At 49.1% G+C, this 26,125-nt stretch overlaps 1 protein-coding gene and 1 pseudogene across 3 annotated transcripts in view; one reads left to right on the forward strand and one right to left on the reverse strand.

Annotated features, from left to right (window-relative positions):
• The window catches only part of DCAF8 (DDB1 and CUL4 associated factor 8), a 41,409-nt gene that overhangs the window by 12,863 nt on the left and 2,421 nt on the right, over window positions 1-26,125 (forward strand). For all 3 annotated transcript variants that reach the window (XM_058700972.1, XM_058700971.1, XM_058700973.1), the window contains exons 3-11: window positions 675-749; window positions 3,354-4,033; window positions 4,969-5,109; window positions 6,583-6,677; window positions 11,932-12,042; window positions 19,984-20,056; window positions 20,532-20,589; window positions 21,119-21,226; window positions 22,530-22,660. In XM_058700972.1, coding sequence (XP_058556955.1) covers window positions 701-749; window positions 3,354-4,033; window positions 4,969-5,109; window positions 6,583-6,677; window positions 11,932-12,042; window positions 19,984-20,056; window positions 20,532-20,589; window positions 21,119-21,226; window positions 22,530-22,660 — 1,446 coding nt within the window. In that variant the 5' untranslated portion in view covers window positions 675-700. The remainder of the gene's footprint in view (window positions 1-674; window positions 750-3,353; window positions 4,034-4,968; window positions 5,110-6,582; window positions 6,678-11,931; window positions 12,043-19,983; window positions 20,057-20,531; window positions 20,590-21,118; window positions 21,227-22,529; window positions 22,661-26,125) is intronic.
• LOC131495823 (small ribosomal subunit protein eS25-like) lies at window positions 15,041-16,891 on the reverse strand (annotated as a pseudogene).

Consider the following 26,125-nt stretch of genomic DNA (forward strand, 5'->3'; position numbering starts at 1 on the left):
GTAGTACCTGTCACTGGATATATGCCTGCTGGTTCAGGTTTTCTTTCAGTTCCTTCCTTTCCATCTGAAAAATCATTGCCAGTTACTCAGGTAAAGAGATAGCAGTTGACCTCCCAAAGATATTGTCTCTTTATGGAATTTAGACATGGGGGGAGGGGGGCCTGATATGATTTTCGGCAGCTGAGAAGCCCTGTTGAGCACAGACTCAAAAAGTTTTTTTTTTTTTAAAGCTTTAAAAAAAAAGTTCACTTATTTTGAGAGAGAAGGCAGGAGTGGGGGAGGGCCAGAGAGAGAGAAGTAGAGAGAGAATCCCAAGCAGGCTCCGTGCTGCCAGCACAGAGCCCAGTGCGGGACTCAATCTCACAAAACAGGAGATCGTGATCTGAGCTGAAATCAAAGAGTTGGACGCTTAACCGACTGAGCCACCCAGGTGCCCCCCAAAATAGTTTTTTAAAGTAATCTCTACTTTAAACCCCCAACATGGGGTTTGAACTTCACAGCTCCTATATCAAGTGAGAGTCACATGCTCCAGTGACTGAGCCAGCCAGGCACCCCTCAAAAAGTCATTTTTATGAAAACAATAAAGGCCGTGCGTTGTTAAATCTCCTGTCCCTTTTCTCTTCTCTCCCAGATTATTTCCTAATTGTTTCCTTTTCTTCCTCTCCTAAATGCAGGCTGGCTACAGTAAACATCGTTCAAGATGTCCAGCAAAGGGAACGGCGCGGATGGCAAAACAGACTTAGCCAATGGTAAGGGGCCACCTGAGGGTCTCCTCCTCCCCCAGGGAAAGTGGAGGCCTGGACTTTAGTGGAGGGAAGGACATCTTTCCTAAGAGTGGACCTTTCCTGCGCTGTTTTGTGTGTAGGGAACAAGGAGTTGTGGGAAGGTGCGTTTCCCCGGTTGTGATGAGAGGTCTCTTTCTGTGGTGGCTTATAGTTCGAGAGAGCTAGTGGACGACAGACGGAGTTACAGCCTGAACCGACTGGAGTCAGGGCTTGCTTGCTTGCTTTGTAGGGTCTCGGCAAGTGTGAAATCACTGGGTCGAGGGCAGGTTTGAAGGTAGAATGTCGGGATTTTGACATGGGTTATTCAATCAGTGCTTGAACCCTGAGCCAGCTTCTTAACTGAGAAATGTCCTTCAAATGCATAGAATTGGGCAGCACAAGAGTCTAGCGTTCCTCAACACCTTGCGGGCCAGGACTACAGGCTAAATTCTAGTTGATGTGATTGGTGGAACAGTGAAGTGGAGTAAGGAAAAGTGAGATTTTTAAAAAATGCTGTGTATTGCTCCTTTGTTCCCTTCTTATCATTGCTGTTCATTCATCTTCTTTCTGTAAAAGACAGTGGTTCAGATTTTTTGCTGGGCTTAATTGAAAAGTTCAGGGTTCTAGAGTGGTTTGGAATTTGGCTGTTAGCCAGATCGGGGATTAGCGGGCTATGGCCAGCAGACCAGATCCAGCCTGCCACTGTTTTTGTAAAGTGTGTTGGAACACGGTCACGTCCCAATCATTCACATGGTGCTTACGGGTCCTTTTGTGCCGTAACAGTGGCATCGCGTACTTGCGACAGGGCCCTTTGTAGAAAAAATTTGCCAGCCTCTGGGCTAGATCTTGGTCATCGACTGTTAGGGTCATCTTGCTGAGCTCGCGATTTGCTCTGGCCCTTAAATTAATCTGGTAGAGCCCCCAAGTCATCTTGATTGGTTAATCATAATTTTAACAGTAAATGCTAGGATTTTCGGTGTTTACATCTTCCTTCTGCGTACAAGCGAAAGTGTGGTATTTCGTCCTTTCTCACCACTCCCGGTTTCAAAGCCAATTGTGTGTCAGAAACCACAACTACTAATCTTTCTCAGCATCCACAGCAGTCTCAGCAAATGTAGTTCCTAGGAGAAAATTGCTGCACTTTTCCCCTTTTTCTTCTAGTTCCTGCACCAGTTGTTTTCATGCTGGGATCTTAGTTGGGGTGCTTTTTTGAAAAGAGCTGTTTGTGTGTCTCCCAGCCTTCTGTCACTGCTTGAACCAAAGTGCTTGTATTGTTCATCTGTTTTCTGTGTTGGGTTTTGCCTCAGAGTTCGTGGCGAAGGGGTTCCGTTGCCGCAAAGATTTTTAGAAATTGCCGCTCTGCTCCAGGTGACTAAGCGGTCAGGCACTGCTTTGAACCCTTTAAACGTCATCGTGGGGTCGGATAGCTCGTACCAGAGTCGCCCATCGCCGGTCTGCTTTTCCTAACGGCCTTTACTTCTGGTAAGGTAAAATTTGGCATCATCAGGAAAGGAGGCCGTGAACAGTGTTCAGAATCCTCATTCCCTCCTTCCTTTCTTCACACCTCGGCTTTAGTGTGGAAGTTGTGGCCGTATTGGCTCTGGCACGTTGCCAGAGTGCTCGCTGAAATAAGATCTGGCTGTTGTTGGGAGGATGCAGTGTCTCGTTGTCAGGGGCTAGATTGCTCCAAGTGGCCCAGTTCTTTTATGGCCACCCACATGGCAGACTGAAAAACATGGTGAACTTCCCTTCCCGGTGCCCTCTGGTAGCGTTGCTTGTCGTCAGTTGTGCGTGTGCTTCCTGGTAAAACTCTACCTCAGGGTAGAGTTCCAATAACTAGATGTAGTGTTAACGTTATTAAGTCAATGGAAGTTGTTAGAACACATTTATTAGCAAACAGCGAACCAGGAACCCAGGACCACAGTTACCGCATGTCCCTTCTACCTCCTTCTGGATTCTTAGTGGACTTTAAGACCTCAAGGGAAGAAACTGGGATTTAGGAGGTGGGAGGTAGTGGTACTTCCTTGAAGTAGGAAATCGTTCTTGTCTACACCCACTGTCAGAATGATTTTAATCTGTTATTTTCTGCCTTTCTCTAAGAAGATGGAGGTGCCAGCTGTTGCTGGGAATGGCTGTTCTTTTTTTTTTTCCTATTTGACTTAATTGTTTGCTGTGCTTAATAGACGTGTGTCCAGCAGAACAGAGCTTAAGGTAGTTGTATCGGATGTACTTGGACTCAACCTGGCTGTGCTTTGCTAGAGAGAGGCGGGGGGGGGGGGGGCGGGGTGTTGTTATCAGACTCTTGGGCTGCCCTGTGGTTCTTCACTTGGGTTGAAGCACCTTTGTTTGCGTGTGGCTTTGATCTTAATCTTTCCAGTTTCTTGTCCTGTACGAGACTCCCCCCCGCCCCCCCCCCCCCCCCAGAAGGTAGTCTTTATGGTAAGCACTTGAACAAAAGCACGTTGACCAGAGTTGGTTTCTGGATCTTGGGGCGTGATGATTTCTTGGACCGAGGAGGGAACATCCTTCTGATCACTCTCCCGTTTCCTTGTCTTCCCCCTCGCCCGCCCATTCCTCACTACCATGCAGGAAGCCTGTCTAGCAGTCCAGAGGAGATGTCTGGCGCTGAGGAGGGGAGGGAGACATCCTCAGGCATTGAAGTGGAAGCCTCAGACCTGAGCTTGAGCTTGACTGGGGATGATGGTGGCCCCAACCGTGCCAGCACAGGAAGCCGGGGTACAGATACGGAGAGCTCAGGTGAAGACAAGGACTCTGACAGCATGGAAGACACTGGCCATTACTCCATCAACGACGAAAACCAAGTCCACGACCGCTCAGAGGAAGAAGAGGAAGAAGAGGAGGAGGAGGAGGAGGAGGAAGCGCACCCTCGGCGCCGTGTCCAGCGGAAGCGGGCCAACCGTGACCAGGACTCATCAGATGATGAGCGGGCCCTGGAGGACTGGGTGTCTTCGGAGACATCCGCCCTGCCTCGACCTCGGTGGCAAGCCCTTCCTGCCCTTCGGGAGCGGGAGCTGGGTTCTAGCGCCCGCTTTGTCTATGAGGCTTGCGGAGCAAGAGTCTTTGTGCAGCGTTTCCGCCTGCAGCATGGGCTCGAGGGCCATACTGGTTGTGTCAACACCCTGCACTTTAACCAGCGCGGCACCTGGCTGGCCAGTGGCAGCGATGACCTGAAAGTGGTGGTTTGGGACTGGGTGCGGCGGCAGCCGGTGCTGGACTTTGAGAGCGGCCACAAAAGCAATGTCTTCCAGGTGAGGCAAGGGAGCAGGACGGCCACTGGGAAAGTCAGGCAGGAGTTAGACAAGCCTGAGGTGCTTGGAGCGGGAGCAGACAGTGAGTCTGGGCTGGCCTCAGGGCTCAGTCCTGTCGTGGCTCCCTTGATAACTTAGAGGAGTTAAATACGCTGAAAGAGCCATGACTGCCTTTCATTCTTCCCAAGCCTGGTGGCGGTCGGAAGCCTCGTTATAGGTCGGGTGCTTGGAAGTCATCAGGAAGGTGCTCGGGGGGCCCTGATAGAAGGCATCCATCTAAGAGCAGAGGCTCTTGAGCCAGACGGGGTTCCCATCCTGGCCCTGCCCCCTCGCTAGCTTTGTGATCTTGGGCAAATTCTGTAATCTCCGGCTTCAGTTTGTGTATCTGTAACGTGGAGCTGGTAACAGGATCGTGAGGATTAATACGGAAGCTGAGCAGTCTAGAATCCTGTCTTGTACTTAATAAACGTTTGATGAATATCTGTTAGTATTGTCCTTCTCGTTTACTCATCAGCCCCTCCATCATACTGGAACTAGCATTGATTCCTGGGTGGGAGCTCTTCTGCGGAGAGAAGGCACTGGTTGCCTTTGTAACAAGTTTCCCTTTGCTTCCTGAATCAAGATAGACTTTCCTCCTCTTTTCCTTACGGTTCTCCCCCTCGTAGGCGTAGTCCTAGTTCACCTGAGCACTAATCCTGTGCCAGTTCAGCCTTCCAGAGTCACCTGCAATGCCGTCTTCTATCAGAAGGTTTTCCTCCCTCTTCTTTAACTCTTGGAAGAAACTGGATTTGAGCCAAGGGTATAAGGCTAGGAGAGCCAAGTTTCCAACCGCTGCCCAACAGAAGGGATGGGGTGGGGCCGTTATCCCGTTTTTCCCTCTCAGATTCACCTCCTCAATTTCTTTTGTGTATCCCTTTTTGTCGTTAACGTTCCAGGCCAAGTTCCTTCCCAACAGCGGAGACTCCACCCTGGCCATGTGTGCCCGTGACGGGCAGGTGCGGGTAGCAGAGCTGTCTGCCACACAGTGTTGCAAGAACACGAAGCGTGTGGCCCAGCACAAGGGAGCGTCCCACAAGGTAAGTAAGCTCTCGCCCCCACGGTTGTGTGGTCCAGCTCCTCAGCCCCGGATCTCAGCCAAGGCCTTCGTAGATCTCTGCCCATTGTGTCCCTTCTGTTGTGGACACCTGCCTCACTTCTCTCAGTCCTAAAATTTGTAGCTGGAAAGGGAGAGAAAGCAGCCACCCTAAACTTCTTGGAAGGCAAGTGTTTGAGAGCTCTCTGGATCTTGCACGTGTGGCATTCAGTTGATGAAGCCGAAGCCGACCCACGGTTGCTTTGGAAATCCTTGAGGTCTCCTGCGGCTTCCAAACTTCTTAAATCTACTTCGACTGTATCTAGAACATCTTAACGGCGCCAAAGCCCTAGTGGTCGGCTCCTCGCATGTGAGAGCACCAACTTTTTGCCCAGGTCTCAGGGCACAGACAGCACTATTTCTGGAAGCCCTATTTAGAACTGGGAATATAGGACAGACAGTCATGGGGGCAGCCAGTGAGGAGCTGCGAGCTGCCTAGTCTCAGAGTGGTCATACTGTGGGAGGAGAGTGGCCCGCTTTTACAAACCCTAAGCTAATGTGTATCCTTTTCTAGCCTGAATGGCTCAGAAAATATGAAAATTACCTATTTCTTTGATTCTTAAGCCTACCCCAAACCTGCTAGTTAGCTAATTTTTAGACCTACGATGTAGAGAGTGACACTTGGGCACCATTTTTCTGCCCACCCGAGAGTGGAATTGATTTTGAGAATGAACCTGACGTTTTTCTTTGGTATTGTTACTCAGATCCCTTGAGGACTTAGTTGAAAAAGCAAAACTCCTGTCCTCTAGACTTGTATGGGATCAACAAGCTCTAACTAATTCACACACAACAAGAGAGAATGGGTTTATTAGTTTTTTTCCTGGGGTTTTATAACAAAACAGCTAGGAAGGTTTCTCACTTAGGTATTTAGTTAGTTAGTTAGTTAGTTATGGGACAGAGGGCACAAATGAGTGAGGGGCAGAGAAAGAGAGAGAAGTTGGGGCTCACCTGGGGCTTGTGTTTCACCCGAAGCAGGGCTCGAGCTCACCAGATGTGGAACTAGAACTCATGAACCGCGAGATCATGACCTGAGCCCAAGTCAGATGCTTAACGACTGAGCCACCCAGGCGCCCTCTTGAGATACTTAAAATGCAGGCCTTCCCGGGGTGCCTGCGTGGCTCAGTCAGTTAAGCATCCGACTTCGGCTCAAGGGTCATGATCTCACAGTTCATGAGTTAGAGCCCCCCATCAGGCTCTCTGCTGTCAGCATGGAGCCCACTTGAATCCCCTGTCTCCCTCTCTCTCTCTGCCCCCCCCCCCCGACTTGTGCACGCACACACACACTGTCTCTACCAAAAGTAAATATTAAAAAATAAATAGTAAATAAAATGCAGTCCTTCCTAAAGATAAAGGAATAAACTAGATGGCCCTGATTCTAATCTGTAGAAACCTTATCCTTTCTTTTTTTCTCCTTCAGTTGGCCCTGGAACCGGACTCTCCCTGTACGTTCCTGTCTGCAGGTGAAGACGCCGTTGTTTTCACCATTGACCTCAGACAAGACCGGCCAGCTTCGTAAGTGTAGCAGTAGATATTTTTACATCACTGGACCTCTTGGCCTTGAAAGTACCCTACGTGTCCTAGGTAATACCCACCTCTCCGGTCAGTCCCCAGAGTCCCTCTGTGCCTATGCTAAGAAGCAGATTGAGGTTTAGGGCAATTCCTCACTTCTTTGTAGTTGTTTGTCTGTTTCTCAGCAGTGTAGCACTGTTCATGTGTACTTTTATTTCCAGAACGAGATTCAGTCATCTTACGTGTGAGTTTGAATAACTTGTTGATCTCCTCTCCATTCACTTGGGTGCCACTCAGCTCACCCACAGGAAGCACATCACCCTGCAGGGCAGCTGAGAGATACGGTCCTATGTAGTTTTCAGTTATTTATAGAAACATGTAAACAAATGATAAATCTTGAACAAAAATATTGGTAGCTATAGTAGAGTTCTGTCTTATCACAGCTCATTTAGACATGAATTTGAGACTCGTGATTAATGATTAAACCCTTCTCAGCTATGTGATCTCATAGAAAGAACATAGCATCTTGTTTGGATCTGGACAGACCTGGGTCAAATTGCGACTCAGGCACTACTAGTTACGACCTCTCTGACTTTTCTGAACCTCGGTTTCTTCAGTCTGACTTTGGGCATAATCAGTATATCTTACTCTCTTGTCTCTGAGGGTTATTGATAAAGGTGCTTGAAGCCCCAGCATAGTGTCTGGCACTATGTTTGGAACTGATTATATTATGGCTACTAATTATTTTACTGTGTTAAAATTTTAGTTCTTATAATAAACAAGTACATCTTGTTTAAAAATTTCAAATAATAAAGTATGTGGGCAAAATGTATATGCTTCTTCATTTACATCTCCCCCACCCTCACTTTTCTAGCTATTGGTACCCGTTGTTAAAAATTTTGGAATACCTTTCCAATCCTTTTTTATACTTTTATGTATCTTAATATATACACATATGTTTCACCCATGTATATATATACGTACATACACGTAGGATTCTGCAATTTGCTTTTTCATGTTATAATGTGTTTTTGGAGTTCTCTCTACACCAGACCATAAAGGTCTACTTTACAGCATTGGTGTAATACAGTTTATTTAATTATTGCTACCTTGTTGATGGATTATCTAGATTTTTTTATTGTCTTGTTAGTCTTAAAAACATAACAAATTTTGGGGTGCTTGGCTGGCTCACTCAGTAGAACGTGGGACTTTTTTTTTTAATGTTTATTTTGAGAGAGTGTGCACGTGTGTGCGCGCGCGCACACACACACACACACACACACGCACACACACGCGCGAGCTGGGGAGGGGCAGAGAGGGAGAGAGAGAGAATCCCAAGCAGTCTCCACACTGTCAGCACAGAGCCCAACTCTGTCAGCACATGAGCCGAATTCACGAATGTGAGATCATGACCTGAGCCAAAACCAAGAGTCAGACATCTAATGGACTAAACCACCCAGGCGCCCCTAGGGAATATAATCTTAAGGCTGATTATTATTAGACTTATTTTTATTTTATTTTTTCTTTCTTTTTATTTATCTTTTTAAGTAAGCTCTATGCCCACCATGGAGCTTGAACTCCCGACCCCAAGATCAAGTCATATGCTCTCCTGACTGAGCCAGCCAGGCACTCCAGACTTTTATTTTTAGAAAGGTCACTATATATAGAAAAGGTTGTCTAGAAAGTGGAAGAATTTAAAAAATGTTTTAGGCTGGTAGAAAGGATGTACTGTACTTCTATAAACCTTCAAGAGAATGAAGATTGGGAGATTATGGGTTTTACTGGAAGGTGAACAGGCCTGGGTGACAACAGATCTACCTTCTAGACTAGCTTGCAGTTGTTTAGTTGTGAGGAAATAAATTAATTTCTTGATCTGCATGTTTGTGGTTTTCATTTTAAAGTTCCAGAGTAGGGGCAGGGGGAGAAACGCAGAGGTGAAGCAAATGGGCTGAGTTTGTTCGGTCTGCTCTGGTAGAGAGCTGTGAGGCAGGTGGGAGAGAGCTTATCCTGTGCGTCAGGTCCTAGGAAAACCACTGTGAGGCCACAAGGAGTTGGGAGCCCAGTACTGGGCAGAACAGATGAGTGTGTTAGCTCCCTGGATTTGGAATGAAATGGTGTTCACGGTGGCTCTGGTGTGAGCAGTGATAGATGGGGAATGTAGGAGAAACTTCACGTAGGAGCAGGCCCAGATTCTGGATCTGGGGAATCAGGGACTGTGAGTTTTCAAAGTTTTTGCTTTAAGGATTGAAATAGTAGCGGAAAGCTTGACTGAGGTGGGGAGCTGAATGGCTGGAAAATCCAAGCTATTAAGTTTAAGCTGGTGCGTGAACATCCACTTACATCAGAGACGTTTTTGTGTGAAGCTGGCGTAAGGGGAACTTTGATGTATTTATGATAGCTGCGTCTCTGGAAGCTGGTGGTATTGGCCGACCTCTTAGGAAAAGAGTTGGCTTTGGAGCTGTGGATGGGATATTCGTTTAGCCAGTGGCAGCCAGTTTGAGATCTTCTTCAAAGGAATTCTTTGGTCTGACTTGTAATTATTTTCCTTTTTTTAAAATTTTTTTGCTGGAACATACCTGCTTACTAAAAAACTGCAAGTTTTATAGCGAAACTTAGTAAATTTGTTTCCTGTGTTTTTGTGTGCTGCCTCCTCCTAATGTGAAAAACATTTTTCCCCCTGCTGCCATCGCGATTAATCATTGAAACAATTTTTTTTAAAGTTTTTATTTAAGTAATCTCTACACCCAACATGAGACTCGAACTCATGACCCCAGAATCAAGAGTCGCATGCTCTTTCGACCGAGCCAGCCGGGTACAAGATTAATCATTTTTGTAGCACATCTGCTAGTTCCCCAGAGGGCCCAAGGTACTCTGCATTCATCCACCAGGAGAGAGAATTCTTTGTTTCAGGTGAATAAAGTGAAGCATTAGGAGGATTGAGTTCTGTCAGGATTACAGGACAGTGAAGCCCTATTTCATAATCTGTCCCTCCCCCCCCTTTTTTTTTTTTTAAGTTTATTTATTTTGAGTTGGGGAGAGACAGAGAGAGAGGCAGAGAGAGACTCCAGCTCGCACCCAGAGAGCCCCATGTGGGGTTCAAACTCCCAAACTGTGAGATCAGGACATGAAGTGAAGTCAAAAGTCGAAAGCTTAACCAGCTGAGCCACCCACGTGTCCCCAGGTTTCTTCCTTTTGCTTCCACATGGTCACCTTTATATTTGTCTGACCCTCTCCTTCTGAAGGTCCAAACTGCCGAGAAAATGGAATGGTCCTGTGAAAAGCAGCATCTGCTCGTTCTCCCGGTCTACAGCCCGATTAGACGGGGCACCCGGGTGGCTTGGTCGGTTAAGCGTCCAGCTCTTTTTTAAATTTTTTTTTTTCAACGCTTTTTTATTTATTTTTGGGACAGAGAGAGAGACAGAGCATGAACGGGGGAGGGGCAGAGAGAGAGGGAGACACAGAATCGGAAACAGGCTCCAGGCTCCGAGCCATCAGCCCAGAGCCTGACGCGGGGCTCGAACTCACGGACCGCGAGATCGTGACCTGGCTGAAGTCGGACGCTTAACCGACTGCGCCACCCAGGCGCCCCAAGCGTCCAGCTCTTGATCTTGGCTCAGGTCATGATCTCTTACTTCATGAGTTTGAACCCTGTGATGGGCTCTGAGCTGACAGTGCATAGCCTGCTTGGGATTCCTTCTCCCCCCCCCGCCCCCGTCCACTTGCGTGCTCTTTCAAAAAAACAAAAACAAATGATTAGAGCTGTCTCTTCTCCACTGCTGGTTTTATTCCTTAAACTCTTTTGGGATGTGTTTTCTACCTTGTGTTTTTGAGGGTTGTGTATGTGTGCATATTTCCTAATGACGTTCATTTTTAATGATTTCCATCTACTGTTTTAATGAAAGGTTACAGAGATTTTAAAATCAAGTAAAATCTCTCCACTTTGCTTAGCGCATTTCTAGGCTGGAGTGACTTTGACCAGGCAGAGAGGATGCTAAAATCATTTCTTTACCAAGAAACTCGTTGTCATGGTTCTATTTCTTTCAGTTTCCATAGCAACAAGATGAGCAAAACTCTAGAATTAAAAATGAAAGCTAGAACCCAGCCCTTTCCTTCCCAGTCTTTCATTTCCTGTAAATTTACTAACCTCTGTGATGTCACATTTGACTGGCTGGACACTTAGACCTGGGAAGCCGTAGTGCCACCTTTAAGCTGGGACAGAATAGAATGATTTAGTCCGAGTCTTCTGGCTACAACTTCAGAATTTTAGAGAGTTTCCTCAGGACCCCAGTACCCTCCTAAGGACTGCCTTTTGTGGTACAATCAGAGGAGTAATTTAGAGAGGATTAGCCAGCCTTGTAGACAGCTGTCTTCTTAGGAATCTCCTCTCCTAGCTCACTTCGGGTAAAGGAAGAATGCTGGTTTCCTCCGGGCTGTCCCTGTGCCAGGAAACTGTGGCTTGTCAGTCTTCAGTGTGCATGTTTAGAGCTGGGTTGTGACACTTCTGTGGAATCCGGGAGACAGATTTAACCCTAAGGTCCCTTCTGGCCACTGTTTTCATGATCGGTCCTCTTGCTGACTGCTCCCAGATGATTGGGAGGGTGTTTTTATCTAGGACGGGAAGGTGTGGGCAGGGTCGTCATGTTGGGCTCCAGCTAAACTGACACCACCTGGGGAGCAGTACTTTTGTGTACGTGTACCTTACATGTCTTGGGGAACACCGGAAAATGACTTCACTATGCATTTGTTTTTCCATTCCTCAAAGTAGCATTTATTAAATCTACGTGGAAGTGATTTTGTCTTGTTCTTGTTCCAGTGTTCAAAACTAACAAAACCACTTTTTCCGTTTCTAAGTTTGTATTTATTTATTTATTTATTTATTTGTTTATTTATTTATTTATTTAGAGAGAACATGCACAAACGTGTGAGTGGGGGCGGGAGAGGGGGGGGGGGAGAGAGAGAGAGAGAGAGAGAGAGAAAGAGAGAGAAAGAAAGAATCCCAAGCAGGCTCGTCGCTGTCAGCTCAGAGCCTATCACCGGACTTGAACTCACGAATCGTGAGATCATAATCTGAGCAGAAATCAAGAGTCAAATGCTTAACCGACTGAGCCTCCTGGTGCCCCAAGACCACTTTTTTCTTTCTTTCTCAATCAGAATCTGGTTTCTTCGTAGCTTTGTCTGCATTACTCTCTGCTCTCTCTTGCCATGACCATCTGGGTATTTTCGAGAATATAACTTTTCTACTTTTCTACTCTTAAAGGAAACTGGTGGTGACAAAAGAGAAGGAGAAGAAAGTGGGGCTCTATACGATCTATGTGAATCCTGCCAATACCCACCAGTTTGCAGTGGGTGGACGAGATCAGTTTGTAAGGTGAGTCTGGCTCCTTTGTGTCTGTGAGGAGTTTGAGACGATGCATTGGCTGCCGCCAGGTGTCTCTCGTGGGAATGTGGGAATGGCCTAGGAGTCCATTGCCGGCCATCTTGAGTTTTTTATCGTCTTCCAAAGAGTTTAAGCTCCTTCTGAGGCATTCTGTTCCCTAATGTAACGGTCCTGATGTGGGGGGTGGGGGATAGCTTACCATATTATAGAGATGATCAAGTTTTAAAGAAGTTTGATAAATTGGCCAAGGTCCCTACAGAGCAGCTGAGACATAAACCCAGGTTTACTAGCAAATGCTCTATTAGTAAATATTTTCCACCATTTTTCATGTATAAGTTAACATGTACTAAAAACTTTGAATGGTTTCAGATACAGATCTGAGTGGGAGTACTCACTGTGAACTCAGGGTTTTTGACCCCCACCGTCATGAACCAGTTTTCTTTTTTCATAGTGATACCTTCGTCACTGTGAACATTTGCTATAACGCTTGCTGTTGAGGCCCATCCTGAGGAAAACCAGAGTTCAGAGATTCAGTCCTCATGTGCACCACTTAGCTTCCTTCTAGCCCTTCGTCACAAACTTAGTCACGCCGCAAAACCCCTACCCAGTTGGCCTGCGTGAACTGTATTTCTGTGGCTATACCGTCCCCCTTTGCCGAGTAATCATCAGTTTAAAAGGGAGGAGACAGAGGATCACTAGGAAAATAAATGACCTTTTGCTTTCCTGGTGGTGGGTGGAAAGCATTATCTTCCCTTTTCAACGGAAACACATTTTTATAACTGTATTCTGAAATTAATTTCATTGATAAGTGTCTTGGGGATAGATTGAGTTTTTAGAAACGCAGGAGATGGCCTTCCCTTGTTCAAGAATCCTGCCCCAAGAGAATTGGGCAACTTTGTTACTCTCTACTTCCGGTTTCCCTTGCTTTTCAAATTCCTGTCCTTTCTTCACCAACAACAGATACATAGTGGTAGTTTTTGTTTTGGTTTGTTTTTTAAATAAGAGGCAGTTGATCAACAGGGGTTGTACTTGTCACAACGACCAGGTGGTGCCTCCTGCAAATAGGGCATTTACTGAAATTCCTGATTTGGATTTCCTGCCTAGAGCCCTGGATTGCTTGAAAAGTCCGTGTCTGTAGATCAGTCATCCGCGGGTCCTTGATGTTTGGAGGAGACTGAAGCAGTTGGCTTTATTGAGAACTGCAGTTGATAATGCCTTAATCCAAAGCTAATACTTGGCCATGGCTAGAGAAAAGCTGGAAATTAGTTTTAGCACTTCAGCACAAGGGGAAATACCTCGATTTTCTGTTTCTTACCAGCTTCAGTATCCTCTGTCCCTTGGTACATCCCAGATTCTGAGGAGATACAGGCTATTTACTTGGCAGAAGCCTGTGCGGGTTTTGAGGCCCCCTGACCCTGTGTAAGCAGATGGCCCTTGTAGCATCCCAGCTCTTCTCTGACGTTAGGGTCGTCCCCAGTTTCTCTGGCACCTCTTCGGTTCAGCCAGTTGAATGTCTTGGGATTTCCCCATCGGAGCTCACCTTTTCGGTACAAATTTGAAAATGTCGTTACCGTAGAGTTTACATCATACGCCAGTAGCTTTCATTCCTAGCCTAAAGGAATTCCTTCAAGGGAACACAGAGAGATAGCTTACTCGTCCTCAAGGCCTTTGCATCATGAATACGAAATTTTGTTTTAGTATTGTGAGGGAGCGTGGAAAGGGAGCCTAGAGAGACATGCTTTTTGGTCTGTGACCCCAAAGAGGTGGGGGAAGGAGGGGAAAGAAGGGAGAGAGTAGGCAAATGGAGACGGTGGAGGTGCGAGTGCCTCCTAGTAAATCTTGTTTGGGTTGGTTAACGAATCGAAAGGAGTGAAGAAGAGGAGGATGTATCAGATGGATGAATCCTGTGGTGGTTGGTGGACAGGTAAATATATTGGGAAAGGACTTGCAGTGGGTAGATGGTCCCTTTGCCTCCCTGTCCTTCGGCTGATCTTCACAGAACAGAGAACACTAGATTACCGGCGGGTGGCGGGGAAGAGGAGGGGAGGCGGGAAGAGAGAGACTGTAACGTGACGAGTTGGCGGGTACCTGGAGGATCGTGGAGGGAGGTGACATAAGGGTGCTGGGTGCTGAGGTCATGCCGAAGCCACTCTTTATCTGATTTAAAACGTGAAGGGCATAGAAAGACTCACTGCCGTGGAGATGTCACTTCTTCCCACCTGGACCTGCTGATTTGGTGCAGTTCTGATCAACATCCCAGCACGTTATTCTATGGATAGTGACAAACCCTTTCTTTCTTTTTTTTTTTTTTTTAAATTTTTTTTTTCAACGTTTTTTATTTATTTTTGGGACAGAGAGAGACAGAGCATGAGCGGGGGAGGGGCAGAGAGAGAGGGAGACGCAGAATCGGAAACAGGCTCCAGGCTCCGAGCCATCGGCCCAGAGCCCGACGCGGGGCTCGAACTCACGGACCGCGAGATCGTGACCTGGCTGAAGTCGGACGCTTAACCGACTGCGCCACCCAGGCGCCCCAATGACAAGCCCTTTCTAAAGTTTATACAGAGAGGCGGGAGACCCGTAATAGTCAGCACGGTGTCGAAGGGGAAGAACGAAGCTGGAGGACTGACGCTGCCCGATTTCAAGACTTACCGTAAAGCCACAGTAAAGAAGATGGTATAGTGCTGGCAGAATAACAGACAGACAGATCAGTGGGCTAGACTAGAGGGCCCAGAAGTAGACCCGTGTGAGTGGAGTCCCCTTACCTCTGACACAGGATCATAGGCAGTCCAGGGGAGCCGAAGTAACCTCTTCCACAGATGGTACTGAGACAGCTGGGCATCCGCATGTGAAGAAAAAAGGGAATCTAGGCACACACTTCACACCCTTCACAAAAACTGACTCGGGTGGATCATAGACCTACCAGTAAAACCCCAAACTATAAAACTCTTAGGTGATCACGTAGGAGAAAACCCAGATGACCTTGCTGGGGTATGGTGATGCCTTTTTACTTCAATTTGGGTTTAATAAGTTTTTATCGTCTAAAACGTACAGTTGGTGGAATCTATTCATGCGTCTTCGCCAGCGGCCGGGGCATCTCCGTCCTTGGTGTTCCTGGTATGAATAGCTTGAGCTCTGTACTTTGAAACCAGTTTGATAAATCCTTCGCTAAGGAGCTCCTGAAGGGCTGCCTTGGCCAGAAAACCTCAAATCCCCGGTGTCTCAGGACGGACAACAGCTAGAGTCTGAGCTTATAGTTAGGAACGGCCTTCCGGAGTTTGTCATGAGTTGCTTTGTCAAACAAGACCAGGTTATGGAGCTTGTCCCAAACTTTGCCTTTGGACACTTCTTTTTGGCCTTGCCCCCAGATTTGTTCACTGGGTCTTTGTCTTTTTTTGGCCCAGTTTCTGGCATCTTTCTTCTTCTCGTCGTCCTTGGGTGGCATTGCAAAGCTCAGAGAGCAGCGGGTACCCCTGCGGGCCTTGCTGAGATGTTGGACCAAAAGTGGTGACGCCTTTTCAGATACCACACCAGAGACGCAGTTTGTGAAAGAAATAGTTGATAAGGTGGACTTTATTAAAATGAAAAACTTCTGCTCTGTAAAAGACACTGTCGAAGAGAATTAGAAAACAAGCCACAGATTGGGATTAAATATTTGCAAAAGACCTATCTGAGAAAAGACCGTTGTTTAAAATACATAAAGAACTTTTAAAACTCCACGATAAGAAAACAGCTCAATTAAGAAAAATGGCTCAGAGACCTTAACAGACGCCTCACTGAAGAAGGTATATAGGTGGCAAGTAAATACATAAAAAGGTGTTCCACTTCTGTGTCATGGGGAAAATACATATTAAGCAGCGAGAGAACATGGACCACAGCAAATGCTGGCAGGTATGTGGAGCCACGGGAACCCTAACAATTGCTGGGAATGCAAAATGGTACAGCCACGTTGGAAGACAGCGTGATCGTTTCTCATAGAACTCAACATGCTGTTCCATTTGATCCAGCAGCCATGCTTCTTGGTATTTATCCAGAGGAGCTGAAAACTTCTGTCCACAACGAAACCTGTACACGATGCGCATCGCAGCTTTATTCATCATTACCAAAACTTGGGAACAACCAAGGTGTCCCTCAGTGGGTGAACGCATAAACTGGGACATCCAGATAATGGGATAGGATTCAGTGCTAAAAACGAAATGAGCTAACGAGGCACAAAAAGACATGGGGAGACATGAAATGCATATTACTAAGTAAAAAAAAAAAAAAAAAAAAACAATCTGAAAGGCTACATCCTATGCGATCCCAGCAACATGATATTCAGGAAAAGGCAGTAAACTATGAGGACGGTAAAAATACTAGTGGTTGTTCTGGGAGAGGCAAGAAGAACAGGCAGAGCACAGAGGATTTGGGGGACAGTGACAGTGCTCTGTAGGATACCATAATGATGGGTAGGTGTCATCATCCATCTGTCCAAACCTGTAGAAAGTGCCACGTCAGGAGCGAGCCCTCAGGTGAACTGTGGACTTTGGGTGATCATGATGTGTCGGTGTAGGTTCATCCTTGGTAAGAGCAAACACAAACCACTCTGGTGGGTGTTGTTGATAATGGTGGGGATCACGCTCACGTGTGGACAGAGAGTGAGAAATCTCTGTCAGCCCTCTCAACTTGACTGTAAGCCTAGGACTGCTCTAAAAAATAAAGTCTCTGCCATTTGAAATTTCTTCCTGTCCTATGCTCAGAAAATAAGGGAAAAATTCGTATTCGTCTTTGTATCGGTGCTGTCTGGCTCAGTAATTGACAAGCTACACTGCCTGTTTTTTTCCTAAGTAAGCTTTTATTGGAGCACAGCCCTGGCTGTTCATCTATGTGTTATCCAAGGCTGCTTTTATGCTACAGTGGCAGAGTTCAGTAGTTGTATCAAGGACCAGGTGGCTTGTCAGCTTAAAATATTCACTATCTTGCCATTTAAGAAAAAGTTTACCAACCCCTAGTCTAGCTTCACAGCTAGAATATAGTAGTTTTTTTTTTTTTTTAAGTTTATTTAAATAATTTTGAGAGCGAGAGCACATGCACGGGGGTGGGGGGTGGGCAGAGAGAGAGAGAATCCCAAGCAGACTCCATGCTGTCAGCACAGAGCCTGACATGGGCTTGATCCCATGAACTGGGAGATCTGACCTGAGCCAAAAATAAAGAGTCCAATGCTTAACCGGCTGAGCGCCCCCAGGCGCCCCGTAGAATATAGTAGGTTCTTGATAAATACCGAAGAAAGGGGAAGGAATGTAAAGATTTCCTCATAAAGAGGAGGGGCAGAGCGCATTAGATACTGAGGAATACTGAATGGTCCATATACCAAAATATTGCATATTTAAATGTGTTTTACAGGACACCTGGGTGGCTTAGTCAGTTAAGCGTCCGACTTTGGCTCAGGTCATAATCACAGGTCGTGGGTTTGAGCCCCTCATCAGGCTCTGTGCTGACAGCTCTGAGCCTGGAGCCTGCTTCGGATTCTGTGTCTCCCTCTTTCTCTGCCCCTCCCCTGCTCACGCTCTGTCTCTGTCTCTCTCTCTCAAAAATAAATAAACATTAAAAAATAAGTAAATATGTTTTACTAATTTGCTGACTTACAAAGTTTACGATTGCTTAGTGACATTTAAGAATTGTTGGTTTAGGGGCGCCTGGGTGGCTCAGTCGGTTAAGCGACCAACTTCGGCTCAGGTCATGATCTCGTGGTTTGTGAGTTCGAGCCCCGCGTCGGGCTCTGTGCTGACGGCTCAGAGCCTGGAGCCTGTTTCGGATTCTGTGTCTCCCTCTCTCTCTGACCCTCCCCCGTTCATGCTCTCTCTCTGTCTCAAAAATAAATAAACATTAAAAAAAAAAAATGTTTAAGAATTGTTGGTTTAGTTTAGAGGGAAAAAATTGATTATCAGATGCTCTGTTTGTTGAAGAGTACTAATTAGCAATATAGCAGTCTCCTATTTGTGGGTTTTTTTTGTTTGTTTGTTTTTTTGTTTTGATAGCTAGGGGAGGGGCAGAGAGAAGGGAGACGCAACTAAGCAGGCTCCGCGATATCAGCACAGAGCCGTACACGGGGCTCAAACCCACGAAATGTGAAATGGTGACCTGAGCCGAAACCAAGAACCAGACGCTTAACCAACTGAGTCACCCAGGCACCTCTCCTATTTGTCTTTTCTTTATCCGGTGTTCATTTGGCAAAGATTTCTGGGTAATTCTCAACGCAGGAGGATATTAAGCAAGAAATTGTGGAGAATAGAAGTATGTATTCATTCATTCATTTCTTCATCCAGTGTTTACTAAGCACCTGCTATGTGCTAGACACACACTTGACTAGACATACAGGGAGCATTCTGGAGAAACAGGTATGTAAGGATTAAAAATATTAAGTAACTACCCAGGATTACTCATCTACTAAGTAGCAGAGTTAGTATTTGAACTCAGATCGTACGCCTCAGATATGGGAGAAACCCTTTCACCATGCTGTTCTTTCTCACAGAGGAAATATTAAAGACAAAATTAGCGTATCAGGTAGAGGGAGCGGTGTATGTGGAGGTGAGAGAGTGAGGTTGCGACATGGTGTCTTCAGAGAAGCATCGCTTTTTTGTTTTGTTTTTGTGTAATGTGTAGGGTCTTTTGAGAAGAGGTGGAGAGTTGTATGTACTAAGGAGTTTGGACTTTATTTAGTAGAAAATACAGAGTCACCGAGTAGATTTTAAGCCGGGAATTTACACAAAATATTGCATTTTGGAATGATCCTGGGGACGACATGAGCAAGGAGGTCAGAAGGATACAAATAATCTCAGCGAAACCTCTCTCTAGGTTGCGGTTTCCCTATACAGAGGCTGGAGAGCTGAAGACCCGGCCTCTGGGGAACATGGGCATTTTAGAGAGACAGACGAGCTCATGAACACCAGTAAGGGGCCGTCGGCCATCAAGGAAAGACACCGTTTGAGGGCAGGAGTGGTGAACGCTGTCGGGATGCGAGAGAGACGCCCCGAGACCCTGCTGTGGGTGGAGGCCGTCAGGTCCTGGTGACTTGAGCCAGACAAGTCTCAGTAGAGGGCTGAGGGCCGAGGCTGGACTGCAGTGGATTGAGAAGTGAATAGGGAGTGAGGAGGTGAAAACGTTGATGCAGGTTGCTCTGCTTAGTAATTTGACTACGACAGGGAAGGGCAGAAAAGGCAGCGGTGGGGCCGGTCAGTGGAGGGAGGGTTTTTGGGAAGTGGGCGGACAGGCACGAGGAGCAGGTTGAAGAGTAGACGGACGGAATCAGGTCCTGCAGGGAGGAAGTTAAGAGCAGATGCAGAGAGGAGGCGCGGAGACTGGAGGGAACACGCTGCCATGTGTGGTTTCTCCCGGATGTCCAGCGCCTGGCGGGACGCTCGCGCACGACATCTGCCCCAGATGTTGGGATGGATGGTCAGAGGTTGGGTTGCAGAGATGAGGGAAGGGGACCGTGGTTGGATGGGAATGAAGGCAGGAGAGAGGACGTCTGGAGGAGATCCTGGTGTGGTGGGTGTTCGTAATTGTCGCCGTGGGGAACGAGAGGGAGAACCAGCCAAGTAAGGGGCCAAGACGGGACCGAAGACCCGAGGACTTGCACGAGCCCGGCCTGGTAGCAGCGGACCCTGTTGGGGAGCTTTCGGTGGAAATCAACAGTAAGCGATTACAAGCTGGGAGAGGAGAGAAGCCGCTTCAGGCTGATGGGGTTTAGGATTACCACCTGGAGAAGAGCTAGGGTTTGAAAGGGGGTAGGAGAGGCGGGCCTTCAGGGAAGAGCGGGAGCCAGAAGCTTGGTTGGGGACTGTCCTTTATCTGTCCTGACCTCCCACTGGCTGTGGTTCCCGCCACTACGCATTGCAGCTCTTCAAGGGAATGGTTTGTAAGTTGTAACATCTCCGTCGTTTCCGCCCACGGCAGGATTTACGACCAGAGGAAAATCGATGAGAATGAGAACAACGGAGTGCTCAAGAAATTCTGTCCTCACCACCTGGTAAGGTTCACGAGGGGCCGGTGGTTCCAGGCTTCCCCGACTCAACCCCAAGGCTGTCCCCAAACTTGTCGGCCTGGCGGGTGGAGCTTGGACTTTGGAGTCAGACCCCTGGACTTGAATCCTGGCTCCACCACTTACTGGCTTTGCGGTCTCCGGCAGCCGCTTCACCTCCGTTAGCTAGGTTTTCTTAGCGACAAAGTGCGGAGGTAAAGATAACTGCCTTGCCCCGTGACGGTGGGGCTGAGTGAGATAGGGCGGATGTAGGATGGCTGGCATCCTACAGAAGACGGCCAGCCGAAAGCCCTCTCCCCCGAGGCGGCCACGTTTCGCTGGCTGTACTCCTGTCCGTCTGTCTCTTCCGCTCTCTCACTCTCTGGGAGAAGATGTAGGGGAGTTTGAAGGAAAACCTGTTTCCTGAAGGTGGTGTGACAAGTGGGGGGGTGGGGCATCAGTCAGTATCTGCTCCTTATTGCAGGTGAACAGTGAGTCCAAAGCAAACATCACCTGTCTTGTGTTCAGCCACGACGGCACAGGTACGTGCGCAGGGCCCGGCTCCGAGGCTGGCGCGCCCCCTCTGTCCAGGGAGCTGCCGGGCCAGTGAGGCGCGTGCCCTCCGGCGCTCACCGCCGTGCCCTCCGGCGCTCACCGCCGTGCCCTGGCTCCGAGTGGAGCAGCTGGGGAGTAGTCGCTGCTGGTGAGCACACGAGCGGGAGGACACAGCAGACGACCCCCGGAGGCGCCGGGCGCCACCCGCAGATCAGATTTCGCAGCGCCCGTCCCGAAGCCCAGGCTCCTTGCCTGAGCAGGTGCTCACGCCTTCGGCTCCTCCTCGAGTCAGTGGGTGTGACCTTCCTGAGCATCCTGCTACCCCTGGGTTGGCAGCGTGTTCTCAGTCTACCCTGGACACCTGACCTGCCTGCCGTTCCAACCGAGTGAGATGGGTGCCATCCCCGGGTATTAGGAGGGGGCACTACCGGCCAGAAGCTGCACCCCAGCCCCCGACTCCTGGTCCCGGCTGTTTTTCAGCCTTTGCCTTCACTACTGTCTGCTTGTTCTTGGCAGAGCTCCTGGCCAGTTACAACGACGAAGACATTTACCTCTTCAACTCCTCTCACAGCGACGGGGCCCAGTATGTGAAGAGATACAAGGGCCACAGAAATAATGCCACAGGTGAGGCTGTCTTTCAGTTTCTGTCCGGTGGCTTGGAGAACTGCAGTGTTTCAATCAGGTTGTGCAGATAAGAACTACCTGAGGGACTTGGCAGGGGGAGGGTGTCCCTGATTAATTAGCCGGGGGTTTTCACGGGCCTGCTGTGCTCAAGCACGGAGGGCCCGAAGCCCCTCGATCCCTGCAGTGAGGTTACTTCCTCTGGGCGTAAGGGGACGTGGGTGACTATTTTTCCTGGGGCTGCAGGCGACTGCAGGCTTACCAGGCTTGTCGGGGAGGCTGGGAAAGCCGTCCGCTGCCGGTGGTACCGAACTGCCTGAAATAGGGGGGAGCTGCTCACTCTAGGGTGGAGGGGGCGGTGGGCCTCTGGGAGGAGGCAGAGGAGGTGCTGGGGGCTCCTCCCCAGTCTGTGGCGGGAACGGCCGTCTGGGTTCTGCGTGCGGCTGCCTAGCTTCGCCGTGCCACGGACTCACTGCCGACCTTTCGGAAATGCCGAAGCGTGGCTTCTGTCTTCAGACATCTGATTCAGCTGGCGTGGGGTACAGCGTGGTTGGAGTTCTCGAGAAGCTCCCTACTGGACTCTCGTGTACAGAAAAGTTGGGGTGGCCACGGCTCTGTTGCTGCCACCACTCCCAACAAGTATCTGTCATAATTTTGACTTGGAGGGACGTGTCCTTTCCTTCCGAGTGAGTGAGGAGAGCGAGAGAACTTGGGCTTGGAACTCAGTCCACGGGCAGCCAGGGCGAGGGTGCAGCCCCGTGCTCGGCGCGGAGCTTGGGCCCCCAGCTCCCCTAGCCACGTCCCAGAGCGGAGCCCTGTTGTTCAGTCTTGGGTACGGGCGCTTCTTACGGGCAGCTGTGGCATATTCCTCCGTCGTCCTTAGCCCCACTGCCGGCCCAGGAAGCACTGACGGGGTCCTAAGGAAGCACACAAACCAAGGATGGGCCGGGAGTGTGGAACAGGGCTGCCTAGTCGGGGGATTCAGGCCGGGACAGGTAAGGCATTCGTGAGGCCGGGGTTGCCCCGCAGGGTATAGACCACGGTGATTGAGGCTGCCACCGAGGGACCGGAGCCCCTCTGCCCCACGGAGCTCTTCGAGGGACTAGAAGCAGGCTCTGGGAATGGCATGACTCTTGCTCTGTCTGTTGTATACGCACAAGCCCTTGATTTGGTTTGTGAAAATGAAAGGGATTCTGTGGCTCTTTGCTGACTCGGAGTTTGTGAATAACTAAATTCCCTATGAGGTAAATACATACAGGCCTGATGCCAACTTCCGTGTGGTTTCTTCCCTCGTTCATCGTTTCAGTAAAAGGCGTCAATTTCTATGGCCCCAAGAGCGAGTTTGTGGTGAGCGGCAGTGACTGCGGGCACATCTTCCTCTGGGAGAAGTCCTCCTGCCAGATCGTGCAGTTCATGGAGGGGGACAAGGGAGGCGTGGTGAGTACGCTGTGCCGGCCTGGCCGGCTCCCTGCTCTTCTCGCCATTGAGGTAGGTGTTCGCAGGGCCCCTGAGTTCACTGTGGCGGCGCGATGCCCTGTCTTGGAGTCTGGCCAGCCACATCGAAGGCACCAGGGGGTGCTGAGGTTTGCCTGGAATGTTTTCTCCCGTGTTCTGCCTTCTGCCCCTCTGAGGCATGGTTTGTTCGGGAGAGAAAGGGACTGTAGGGAAGAGCCTGTGGCCTGAATGCGGGGTCTCTAGCCACGCACCTTTTCTGAAAGGAGAGCACTGGAGTTCGGGGCACTCCCATCGTGCCCAGTGCCAAAGGGGTCTCCGTGCCACGTGCCTCATCCCTTAAGAGTAGCCGAGTAGGCATCTTGACTGGATCCTGGGTCAGTGGATACAAGGTAGAAGGAGCACTTTTCAGGCAGTTGGGAGAGTCAGAATATGGTCCACACATCCTTTCGTGGGGCGTTCAATGTTAGGGTTCTGTCACGTGACAATAGCGTTTTATTTATATAGGAGAATATCCTTGTACTTAGGAGATACGTATTACATACGTAAAGGTGAAATGTCATGTTTATATTTAAATGAATATAAACCCGTAACATCTACATTTAGATAGGGACAGAGCAAATACGGTGATTTGTTGTGGTGGTAGTTTAAGTAATGACTGAGCAGCCTGCTGTACAGCCCATGAGCAGATCACAGTCTGCCTGTCCTTTGAATTCCAGACACCCTTCGAAGGGGTAGGGCAGAAAGGAAGCATGAGGGGTCCTGAATTGGGGAGTGAAGTACGGTCAGCTCTTAAGATCCATCTAGCTCATCATATATTTGTTTTCTTTTTTGAGACCCAGACTCTGAAAAGGAATTTAGTGGCTTCCTATTGTAAGGTTTTTGGACTGCAGAAGATCTGAAAGAGGCAGTTTGGGAGACTGCCTTGTACTGATTACCCGAGTCTAGTTAGGAGCCTCTCAGGAACGGCTGAGACAGCTTGGTCTCTCTCCCTTTTCATCCCGTCTCAGCTCCGGGCAGTTGCAAAGAGCCCATCTCTTCATGAGGTGTCCAGACAGTGGTGGTAGAATTTAAAATGGTGCTTTGCAGTCAGGCTCCCTTTCCTTGTGTGTTTCTTGCCTTCACGTGAAGCTCTTTCAGGTTTTTTTCTGGTTTTGTCTAAGTTTTCGGGACCTGGGGCCAGTAGAGATCCCAGGCTTCTCTGGCCTGGACGCATGTGGAGAGGGTGTGGAGCTTGAAGGTGTATCTCACTGTTGCCCGCTTCCTGTCCTGCCCTTCCGTAGGTCCTCCTCTATCATCTGCAGTGAACAAACTAAAACACTGGCGTCTTCATGAGAATTCTGCAGTAGGCATGTAGTCAGAAGGAAGTCAGAAGGGCCCAGCGAATCCTTTCTAGATCATAAACTGTCTTGCGTTCCGTTCCGGAGAGACGCAGGGCCGAATGCCCTCTCCCAAGCCACTCTGCAGGCCGGTTTGCTTTCAGCTCTGCCAATATCAGGGTCTGATGGGTAATCCAGGTTCTCAGGTGGAGAGGGCAGCCGCTTGGGATAGGCGGGCCCCACGCCTGGATCTGGTGGTCACGAGAGTGAGAGACCAGAAGGAGAGATCTAGAGGCTGCACCCTGAAGAGCGTTTCCCAGCTCGTTCTTGTCCCCATGTGAGCTTGATGATCTGTGTGTTCCCACCTGGCCGCCTCCGTGTTTTTGGCCCTAACTTCCCCGCAGCTGCTCGCCGGGCACCAGCCTCCAAAGAAGATGCATAGCAGCTCATCGTAAAGTAGAATATTACAGCCAGAAGGGATCTTAGAAGTTATCATCCGCCTTGCCCAGGTCTCTCGACTCGGGTTTTGCGTCAGTCTCTAGTCCTTTCTTTGTTCCCATTTAAGGACAAGGGGGTGGGGTTGATGTTAAAGGACAGTCCTTGGTCCCCCAGAGCACTTCACTGCTCCGTCCCATCCGCGTATCTCCCAGCCCAGGCCTCTTGAGGCTGGAGCTCGTTGCTCTGCTCAGGTTGTTACTGACCGGGTAGTGCTGGCGTTCAGACGGGCCTGGCCCAGAAGCTCTCTGTCGGCTCCCCCTGCAGGCTCCAACCCACGTACTATACGGTATTGACTGCTGTCTCTCTTGCCTTTGGCTTTGTCCTTAGTCCCAAGTTCCAAGGAACTTTTTTGATTTCGCTGACTTGCTCTAGGAGAGGTAGTCGGGGTGGAGGGCTCATCAGGAGGCGGCGGAATGATCTCTGGTTTGTACGTGTAAGTTGTCACGTATCTTTGGATAATAATCTCTGGCAGTGGAGCTCCTGTCTGGGGTCTCCTCATGCCGCAGATGCTGAGAACTGTCCGCACTACCTGAAGAGAGCCCCAGTAGAAACTTCGCAGCGAGCTGATACGGGGCTTGAGAGAAAGAGAAGAGGGGAAACGTGGTTTCTGCTTTACTCTCGGGCTCGGGCTTCACTTCAGTTTTCTCTGAGCATTTATTTACTTGTAAAATGGAAGAACAAAGACGATTGGAAGCCCGGGTCAGTATTATTTTCCATGCTGGCCCCAGTTTCCCCTCAGCTGCGCTCTCTGCGTGTGCAGGCCAGGCAGAGGAGGTTGGTCCAGAGAGAAGGAAAAGATAAAAGAGGCTTTTTGCCAGGGGTTGTTTTTTTGGCCTACGGGGGCAGCTGCAAGGCGGGATGGGATGGGGGGGGGGGGGGTGCGGGTGAGGACTGGCTAGGGCCACACCCTCTTCCTTCCGGGTGCCTTTCCTATCTATTCTTCGGCTGACTAAGCCCCAAAATGCTTTAGCAGCTAGATCTGGGACCAGCTCTTCCAGTGGCCCTGGGAGCTGCCTGCCCTGCCCTGCCCTGCCCTGCCCTGCCCTGCCCTGTTTGGAAGGCTGATGTTTCCAAGTTAGACAGCAGGGGGCATGGGTGCCCCCAGACAGAAGGAAGCTGCTGAAGCCAGAAGGCCTGCCTGTCTGCCACAGTCCCTTTCTCCTGTGCAGTCACTGTACCCAGAGGTGGTTTACATTGATGCCGTGGATGCCCCAGGAAGCTGTGTTCCTACACTGTGCCACCCTGTGGCTGAGCCTGTTGGGCTTTCTGGGTGCACAGCAGGATGCCGTCCCCCTGGGGCGTGCAGGGTTCTCCAGCATCCGCGTGCCTCCACTGCCTCACCCCTCCCCAGCCTGTGCCTCCCTCCAGTCCAAGTAAACCGTGCCAAGTGAATGTGATTGTTCTCTCTTTTCTGGGGGCTCAGCGGCAGCTGCTGCTTTCTTCATTTTTAAAAATTTATTTGCCATTTGGTGAAAGGCACTGAGATGTTTTTTTTCCAGCCTTGGGCAAGTTGGGACTGTGGAATCCGGAGTAGATGAGGTCATCTGGACCTCACTGCCTTTTTGTGAAGCCAGCAGTGAGCTTGGCTAGTCACCCGCCTGCCCCTGGGGCTGTGTCTAGGGCGAGGCCACCC

Source organism: Neofelis nebulosa, chromosome 15 (assembly GCF_028018385.1).
Source record: "Neofelis nebulosa isolate mNeoNeb1 chromosome 15, mNeoNeb1.pri, whole genome shotgun sequence".
Lineage (NCBI taxonomy): Eukaryota > Metazoa > Chordata > Mammalia > Carnivora > Felidae > Neofelis > Neofelis nebulosa.